We start from the raw sequence: 9081 nt of genomic DNA on the forward strand, positions 1-9081 counted from the left end.
GAGTAGGTGAATGGTTAGTGCAGTAGTCGGGTCGTAGTTTTGGGGATAGTTGAATGGTTAGTGGGGGTTGGTGAAGAGGTTTGTTGGGGGAATGGTCAGGTATGTAGTTTTCCAGGTATTAGACCAGAATTTAATCGGTCTCACATTTCCTGGTGATATCCTCAGAGGATATCCTTGGAGCAAGGGAATTGCCCGTCTGAGGTTCGAATTTCGCAGGAATTTCCCGAAGTCAGTGGCTCAGTCTGGTCTTCGACAATCCTGATTCAGGAAGATGGTTATCATGGAGTGAAGAGCGGAGCAGTTTGTGGATATTCACCATTTTGATCGGCTTTAGTATTTGTGCCGCATTAGGTTTCCCGGTTAATTTGACAGGAAAATCTGGGATATATTTTTTTCCCGAGGGGAAATATTCATTCCGGGTGTAAGTTCCGTTTGGATTCAGTTTAAGTGGCGGCTCCTCCGGCAGTTTCCATGGTTACCGCGCGGCTAGGACTACCCGGACCTAATTCACTGTGACACCTCCGCAGGTCAATGGTTCCGTCCGGGTTAGTGTCCGCTGCGTGACTGAATGTCGGATCCGTGCCCCGGGACCAGGCCAGGCCCCAGGCGGCGCTGGGGGCTGGTCCTCCTGGGCGCTGCAGGCGGAGCCAGCCTCGCTCTGTACGTGGCAGCCGCACCGTTTGTGGCCCCGGCTCTGAGGCGGGTTTGTCTCCCCTTCGTCCCGGCCAGCACGGCCCAGGTGGAGACGGTGCTGCAGCTGCTGAGAGGCCGCGGGGGAGCGCTGGTGGATATCGGCAGCGGGGATGGCAGGATCGTGAGTGAGCGGGAGAGGAGGGAGAACCGTCAGGGAATGGAGAGCGGGAGAGAACCAAGACGAGAGAAAGTGGGAAAGGGGCGGAGTGGGAGAGAGTGAGATTGGGAAAGGGGCGGGGAGATATGAGTTGGAAAGGGGAGAAGAGAAAAGGTGAGAGAGTGAGAAAGTGTGACAGAGTGAGGGGAGGGAGAGTGCGAGAGAGGGGGGATTTAACCAGTCTGTTCACAACCTTGAGGTGTCACATTTGGTCTTGAAATGAGCTTCCGACCTCATATGGCACAAATAACTAAGACCGTCCATTTCCACCTAATGTAGCATCACTTCAATTCACCCCTTTTTTCACAGTAACTTCATTGCAGTGTTAATGTAAACCTACTTGTGACAAATAAAAACCGTAAACTTTCACTTAAGCTGCTGAAACCCTTATTCAAGCCTTTCATTAGAATCCCTACGGTACAGAAGAAGGCTATTTGGCCCATCGAGTCTGCACTGAACACAATCCCACCCAGACCCTATCCCCGTAACTCCACCCATCTACCCTGCCAGTCGCCCCTGACATGCTGGTTAGATGCATTGACCCGAACAGGTGCCGGACTGTGGCGATGAGGGGAATTTCACAGTAACTTTATTACAGTGTGAGCCTTGTGACTAATAAATAAACTTTAACTTTAAGGGGCAATTTACTATGGCCAATCAACTGTGGGAAGAAACTGGAGCAACCCAGAAGAACACCACGCAGACACGGGGAGAATGTGCAAACTCCACACAGACAGTCACCTGGATCCCTGGCACTGAGGCAGCAGTGCTAACCACTGTGCCACCATGCTGCCCTTTGTTATCTCTGGGTTGACCACACCCACATGGCTGGTCACCCACGTTCTACTCTCCATAAACCTGTCACCCAAAACTCTACTGCCTATGTCTTAACTTGCAACAAGTCCTGTTGCTCTATCCCCATTGTGCTCGCTGATCATAGAATCCCTACAGTGCAAAAGCAGACCATTCGGCCCATCAAATCTGCACTAACTCTCTGGTAGAGCATCTTACCCAGGTCCACCCCCGTAACTCTGCACATTTATCATGGCTAATCCATCTAATCTACACATCTTCAGACACTAAGGGGCAATTTAGCATGGTCACTCCACCTAACCTGCACATCTTGAGCCTACATTATTTTCATGGTAAAGCAACATCTTGATTTTAAAACTGTAATTTCTTGTCCTTGCCTCTCCCTATCTCTCTCATCTGTTGCAGCCTCCAAGATGTCTGGGCTCCTCTAAATCTGACCTCTTGGGCATTCCCAATTACAAGTGCTCCACCTTTGGTGACTATGCCTTCAGTTGTCTTAGTCTGAAGCTCTGGAATTCCCTCCACATGCCCCTCCCCACCTTGTTTTTTTTCCTCAAACCTTACTCTTTGGCCTTATTTTTGGTCATCTGACCTAATATCTCCTTATGCGGCTCAGTGTCTTTTAAGTTTAAGTTTATTTATTAGTGTCATAAGTAGGCTTACATTAACAGTGCAATGAAGTTACTGTGAAAATCCCTAGTTGCCACTCTCCAGTGCCCGTTCAGGTAGACTTGGGGAGAATTTAGCATAGCCAATGCACCTAACCTGCACATCTTTGGAGTGTGGGAGGAAACCTACACAGACATGGGGAAAACGTGCAGACTCCACACAGACAGTCACCCAGGCTGGAATCGAACCTGGCTCCCTGGTGCTGTGAGACAGCAGTGCTAACCACTGTGCTACCATGCCACCTACTTTGTTTCATAATGTTCCTGTGAAGCAGTTTGGAATGTTTTATTATGTTAAAGGTGCTATATAAATATATGTTGTTGTAGAATGATCCTTGGTCTGTACACTGTGGCATGCATATTTATGGCATTGTTTTTAGAGGCAGCATTCGAATGTAAATGGAATATCACTGGGTCTTTGTAAGCAGTTGCAAAGTGACCGTTAAATCGGTAGACAGACCCCTTGCAGAAATGATTAACTTCATCTTTCAGCAATGTATCTGTCAAGTGTGGGATTAACATCAGCAGGAGAGAGCTGTTTGCATTAAACCAAAAAGAAATCCAATTGATTGATAAGTCCTGAAGGAAGAAATGGAATGTCCTGTCCTACAGAATAAAATTAGCATGACTTTCCCAGGAGCATTGAGCTTGGACATTTCCTGACCTCCCTTCTTGGATGTAGCTGTAGCAACAGGCCCCTCCCACATAAGCTAAAACAAATGAAGGCTAAAAGACATTATAAAAGGGGAAATGTGTGAAATTCTTCTGATCTAATTTCAGCAAAGAATTGATGCAATGTCAGAACATGGAAATAAAAGACAATTTTAATGTAACACTAGCCTATAAAGATATTTTGAACAGTATACCGTTCAAAATCATAGCCAAATGAATTTATGCAAATAATAGGTATATTTCACAACAAAGTCTGCAACACAAATTCTACTCCAGTCTAAGGAGTCACCCTATGTATATTTGTGGTTGCCATACCACAATATATATTTGTGGGCCTGGTAACTCTAAGAAAAGCACACATTTTAGTTGAATAGTTATAGTTCATATCAGAAATTTCAATACTAATTCTATTTTTAAAAACCAATAGTGACTAATTACATTAATCTAATTAGAAATTTTCTAGAGAGATGTTATTCCTGCCAGTGGAATGTAGAAATTAGTTTTTCTGAATGTTCTCTGAACCTGGAATTTCTTGATCCAGCTTACTGATTTAACTCTGCTCTTGCCAATGGGAATTTATGCTGACATTTTCTGCAGTTCTTACTGGTATATGGCAGAATGCAAAGATTATCATGAAACTGGCATACATTTTGTTACTATTAGGGATTGAGAAACCATACAACTTTTACATCATCTTCATTATATAAGCCTCTCTTTATCTTATTCATGTTATGAAAATCAGGTTGAATCAGTCATTCACATTAAGCATTGCTGCACTTCTAAAAAAAATTGCCATTGTGGAAACTTTTCTATTATAATGTTATTGATCCTATTGATATTGAAGTCTAATAAAACATTCAAAGATATACAAAATATAGTACAGATCAATGAGAATTTATTCTTGGCAAAATCGCAAAGAAAATCCCAATGTAATGGTAGATATAAAGTTTAGGCCTTTTCCAAGTTGAAACTCTTCAGTCCTATGGATTTTGGGGGGGGTTGGTGGCGGGGCAATGTGTTGTGCCTAAATTTTGGGCTCAATCAAATGTGGCATAAATGCAGAAAATTGGGCTTGATTTGTACAGCATACATGCCTGGCATTGCATCAGCACTGAAAAATCCAAAATATCTACAGTTGGATGTGAATCCGCAATGACGGCACCACTTGTTGAACAATTGTGTATGTGCTAATAGCTACACTAGGAGCGAATTTAAGATTATTAGTTGAGTTTGTAATGTGGCTCATTTATGCTTATTTGAAACAACCTACTTTCATATGCAGAAATTCTGCAAACAAAAGGAATATTTTCACATCTTGAGCCTTTATTGAATTATCCGGGAGCTTGGGGGAGCCTTTAATTCTCTGTTGATTTCTCCATGGCCATTCAACACTTCAGCCAATCAGCATCCTTTTCCCCTGTAGTACAAGTTGTTGTGATCAATTCAAATTTGGCATTCTTGTGTTTGTCCTGATGGGTGCAAGACAAAAAGCTTCAACAATGTTCCTTTTTAACAGTAGTGTTGCACTATATATTTGATTAGTCTATGTAACCATAGAATCCATACTGTGCAGAAGGAGGCCATTTGGCCCATCAAGCCTGCACTGACCACAATCCCACACAGGCCCTATTCCTGTAACCCCACATATTTACCCTGCTGACCCCCCTGACACTAGGGTTAATTTAGCATGGTCAATCAACCTAATCCACACATTTTTGGACTGTGGAAGGAAACTGGAGCACCCGGAGGAAACCTAAGCAGACATGGAGAGAATGTGCAAATTCCACACGGACAGTGACCCGAGGCCAGAGTTGAACCCGGGTCCCTGGTGCTGTGAGGCAGCAGTGCTAGCCACTGTGCCACTCTGCCTGAAACATTTTTAACCATATGTGGGTTATAGCTGTAATATCCTAGATATTATTTAAGACTTGGGTTTTCACTAGATTTTGGGACAGAACAAATGAAGGTTGACATCTGTTTTTCTGTTAGGAATTTAACTGTTCTAAAATTAAAACATTTTAAAACCAATTGCAAAAAAATTATCATTAGGAAACTCTTGAAATTTTGGATTTTTTGTAAATGAAATCTGCTATATTGGTTAGCACAATGTGGAAATTGTAGGCACAACTTTTATTGTGACATAGTAGGTGTCCAACTTCTATCATTGCCCTACCATGTAAATTGCATACCTGTTAGTTGGTCATTAAAAACCAACAGCCAGTTTATCAGGTTTTATGGTAATATGTCCTTTGACTTTACAGGTGATTGCAGCAGCAAAGCAAGGATTTCAAGCTGTAGGTTATGAGCTGAATCCTTGGTTGGTTTGGTACTCTAGGTACAGAGCATGGCGAGAAGGGGTGCACCACAATACTAGATTTTACATTTCTGATTTGTGGAAGGTAAGCTCACTCTTGCATAGCTCATGCAGAACGATTCTTATCTATTACTCAAATTCTGGCATTTTCAATGTGGGTAATTGTTTTGGTCTATGTTTTTAGGTCAATTTCTCAGAATATAGTAATGTTGTCATATTTGGAGTTCCTCAGATGGTGAGTTTGTTGTTAATCAATTCCAAAATGCTTTCTTACAATACATACATGTGGGTGAATTTTACCATGCTCTGTTCCTGGTATGGTACCTCGCTTGATGGGGTTGTGCATTAGACATTGAAATTTTCCTGCTAAAGTCTCAATTATATTCATAACAGACAAAACTGGAGATTTTTATGTTGAGAGGTCGACTTCATTGGTTCATTACAATTGATTGTATTTTTAAAAATTGTTTATAGGAGTAGGTTGTTAATGGACTAGCACACTTTTCGAAGTCTTAAATCTTGGGGTTGAATCCAGCTCAGAATGATTGGGTTGTGTGGTTGCCTCATTCTAGTAACAAGTCTCTAGACAGAATAGTTTATTCAATTGAATTTAGTTCCTGGTGGCGATAAGTGCATAACACAAAAATCAGTGTTAATTGGCACTAGTTTGGTGATCAAGCTCACAAAACCCATGGGATTGACTGGTGTGGGTTAAAAAAAAATTATCTAATAACAGGAGGCAGCTCTCCTGTAGCTTGGGATAATGACAGAAAGGAAGATTTTGCAATTGTAAGGCACCTGTCTTGTCATCAAGATGTCCTATCATTCTTCAGTCATTGAATTATTGTTGAATTGTGATCACAGTTATATAGATTGCATAGAAAGCAATATGTGTTATAATAGACATTGGAGTGCATATTGCCGTTCACCCTGCCACTTTGGTTGTGCAAGGAAACAATGAAGTGTTCGGATTTTTAAAAAAATGCAGCAAGGGTTGGTGTGTGACCTCTATTTTTTCTTCTTTTAGGATTACTTTAACCATTGGCCAATCTTCTGCAGTACATGTGTTCAGGGTGCTTGTCCTGAAAACTGCAGCCCACAATTCAGGATGGCTCACATGCTGCTGATCTTTTAGTTTTATTTATTTCCTTTCTTCCTGTCAGATAGCTTATCCTGCACTTGATATCTGTTGATGGTGTGGCTGACACCAGGAGCTCACAGTATAGCAGCATAGCCCTGAACCCTTACAGTCAATGCTATGTACATTTATACTGCATATGAATGACTTTTTAAAGAAGAACTAAGAATAGAATGGTGTATTTGAAGTTCAGGTCTCATATAATTGCAGTAAATTTCTGTTATTTCTTGTCTCCAAAGTTAGTTGGAAACCTGTTTCTTTTTTATTTGACTTCTGTCCCACAGCTCCATCCCTCATCTCTTAGTCTTGTTACTCCACTGAAACATGGCTGTGTGTTGTGCCAGGAGGTAAAACAAAGAGAAGAAATCTCATATTTTCAATTAGCCTCAAGGTGTAGTAAATATGAAAATCCTGATCTTGCCTTAATCACCGTGTTTTTTTTAAGTATATGGATTAATATATAGAGGCAGGAAGGACCCTAAGAACTAAGAAATTGACATTGAACGTACATCTGTCTGTCATATAGCAGGTTTTAGAAAAAGACTGTTGTTTCTGAGTTGAATGTGAAATGTGAGTCTTTTTGTTTTGACAAACAACTTTGGATTAAGGGGATTTTTCTTTAATTTAGGAACGGTATCCACTTTATACCACAATATTCTCATTGCATTTTCTGCTGTTCCAGATGCAGTCCTTGGAGGGGAAACTTCAGAGTGAGCTGAAGGGCAATGCCAGAGTTGTAGCCTGTCGTTTTCCATTTCCCAGCTGGATTGCTGTTCATGAATCTGGAAAGGGAATCGATTCCGCCTGGTTGTATGATGCAAAGTCATTTAAAACCACAGCAAATGAAGTCCCTGATTGAAATAAAGGAAAGGACAAAGCACACAAAATTTTTGAATTGCTGCAGAGTGGCTACAAGATTGTCTTTGAGAAATAAATAGTGGAAAAACAGTGATAGAGGTGACCTAATCAGTTGCAGCGTTATTTAAAAGCCAATCATTCTTTTTACAGGACAAATAATGCAAATACTGAATTTCTGTGCAACTGAACAAATGTTTCTATTTTATCAGATTGTTAATAAAATGCAATTTTAAATTCTGTCTCAGTGTGATATTTAATACAATACAAGAAATGTTCCTATTTAAGCCTTTAATAATGTCTATTTTATTGTGATATTAAAGTGGACTCTCAGAACTACCAACAGCTTTCCCTGGAATAGCACAGTAAGTTTTAAAGTTTATTTATTAATGTCACAAGTAGGCTTACAGTAACACGGCAATGAAGTTACTGAGGGATGTGGCTTCTTGGCCTTTTGGCTAAGATCAAGCATGGGATCAAGCCCAAGATGAGGTGCAATGTCTTATCTTGTCAGCTTGGATCATCTTGTCTGTCTCGTGGGGACCATGAATTGGATTCAATTTGAATTTGGTTTTTGGAGCAAGCAAGGAGATAGATTTGGATCTGTCTGGTCTACTCTTTGACTTTATAACATTAAGAATGGAATAAAAATTTAAAAAAGAAAAACCCTTGGCTTTTTGGCTAAGATCAAGCATAGGATCAAGCCTGAGATTAGGTGTAATACCTGCTCTTGTCAGCTTGGATCTATGTCTCTGTGGGGGCCATGAATTGGATTCAATTTGAATTTGAATTGGTTTTTGGAGCAAGCAAGGAGATGGATTAAAGGCTTATCCTGTCCACTCTGCACATTGGCTTTGTAACTCTGAGAAAGGAATAACATTTTAAAAATAGAGATGAGGAAAATTTCATCTTTGAGCTTTGATGCACTTTCCAATCTTAGCAGGTGTAGCAGAGGAGGAACACATTTCCAGCTTTTGATCATGACATTTGGATACATGGTGAGAACAGGATTGGGTTTGGTACTGGTGGTTAGTTCCTCCAATCTATTTCCCCTTAATTAATCAGCCTGCCAATAGGAACATAGCTATATGAGTAAGCAGGTCACTAAATCCCCCACCCTGTTCTGCCTTTGCCTTATCTTTTAATACCTCTGGTTGACAAAGCTCTTAGCTCAGATGTAAAACCAACAATTGACCTAGCATCAATTGCCGTTTGCAGAGGAGTGATCCAAACTTCTACCACCCTTTCTGTGTAGAATTATTTCCTGACTTTTTTAAGCAACGTCCTTGAATCCTAGATTCTGCAACCAGTGGAATTAGTTGCTCTCAATCTACCCTACCAGTCCTTAATATCTTAAAAACTTCAATTGAATCACATTCTTCCAAATTTCAAAAAATATAGTCCTAGTTTGTAATCACTAGTGAATCTACACTGCACCCCCTCCAATGCCAATATATCTTTCTTAGGGCATGGTCCCCAGAATTGGTCACAGTACTCTAAGTGTGGTCCATTCAGGGCTTTCTATAGCCTAAAGATAATTTCTAACCCTTGTGTTCTAGCCTTTTAGATACAAAAATCAGCATTTAATTAGCCGTTTTACTTAATTTTGTGCCTGTCCATGACATTTTATGTACATGGACCTCTAAATGTCTTTGGACTTCACCGCTTCCAACTTCTCACTGTTTAGAAAGTACTCAATTTTATCCATCAGACATGTTGCTTTCTCTGATTAACTAAAACATTTCTAGGTCTTAATGCACTCCATCCTTAA

At 40.8% G+C, this 9081-nt stretch overlaps 1 protein-coding gene across 2 annotated transcripts; it reads left to right on the forward strand.

Moving 5' to 3' along the window:
• The first annotated feature begins 533 nt into the window (after positions 1-533).
• atpsckmt (fATP synthase c subunit lysine N-methyltransferase) lies at positions 534-7547 on the forward strand. Of its 2 annotated transcripts, XM_078237376.1 has the most exons (4): positions 534-814; positions 5265-5402; positions 5502-5552; positions 7138-7547. In XM_078237376.1, exons 1-4 carry the CDS (start codon positions 569-571, stop codon positions 7312-7314), a joined length of 612 nt encoding a protein of 203 aa, XP_078093502.1. In that variant the 5' UTR covers positions 534-568; the 3' UTR covers positions 7315-7547. The 2 variants fall into 2 exon arrangements, with proteins under 2 accessions (XP_078093502.1, XP_078093508.1); XM_078237382.1 differs by lacking the exon at positions 5502-5552.
• The last annotated feature ends 1534 nt before the right edge of the window (positions 7548-9081 follow it).

Source organism: Mustelus asterias, chromosome 2 (genome assembly GCF_964213995.1).
Source record: "Mustelus asterias chromosome 2, sMusAst1.hap1.1, whole genome shotgun sequence".
In the NCBI taxonomy this organism is placed as follows: Eukaryota; Metazoa; Chordata; class Chondrichthyes; order Carcharhiniformes; family Triakidae; genus Mustelus; species Mustelus asterias.

Bases quoted from the DNA above. Each gene is read 5' to 3' on its own strand.
- atpsckmt (XM_078237376.1), top strand. From the start codon at position 569: ATGTCGGATCCGTGCCCCGGGACCAGGCCAGGCCCCAGGCGGCGCTGG. The intron at 815-5,264 runs GTGAGTGAGCGG...TTGACTTTACAG, and splicing joins GCAGCGGGGATGGCAGGATC to GTGATTGCAGCAGCAAAGCA. The intron at 5,553-7,137 runs GTGAGTTTGTTG...CTGCTGTTCCAG, and splicing joins TATTTGGAGTTCCTCAGATG to ATGCAGTCCTTGGAGGGGAA.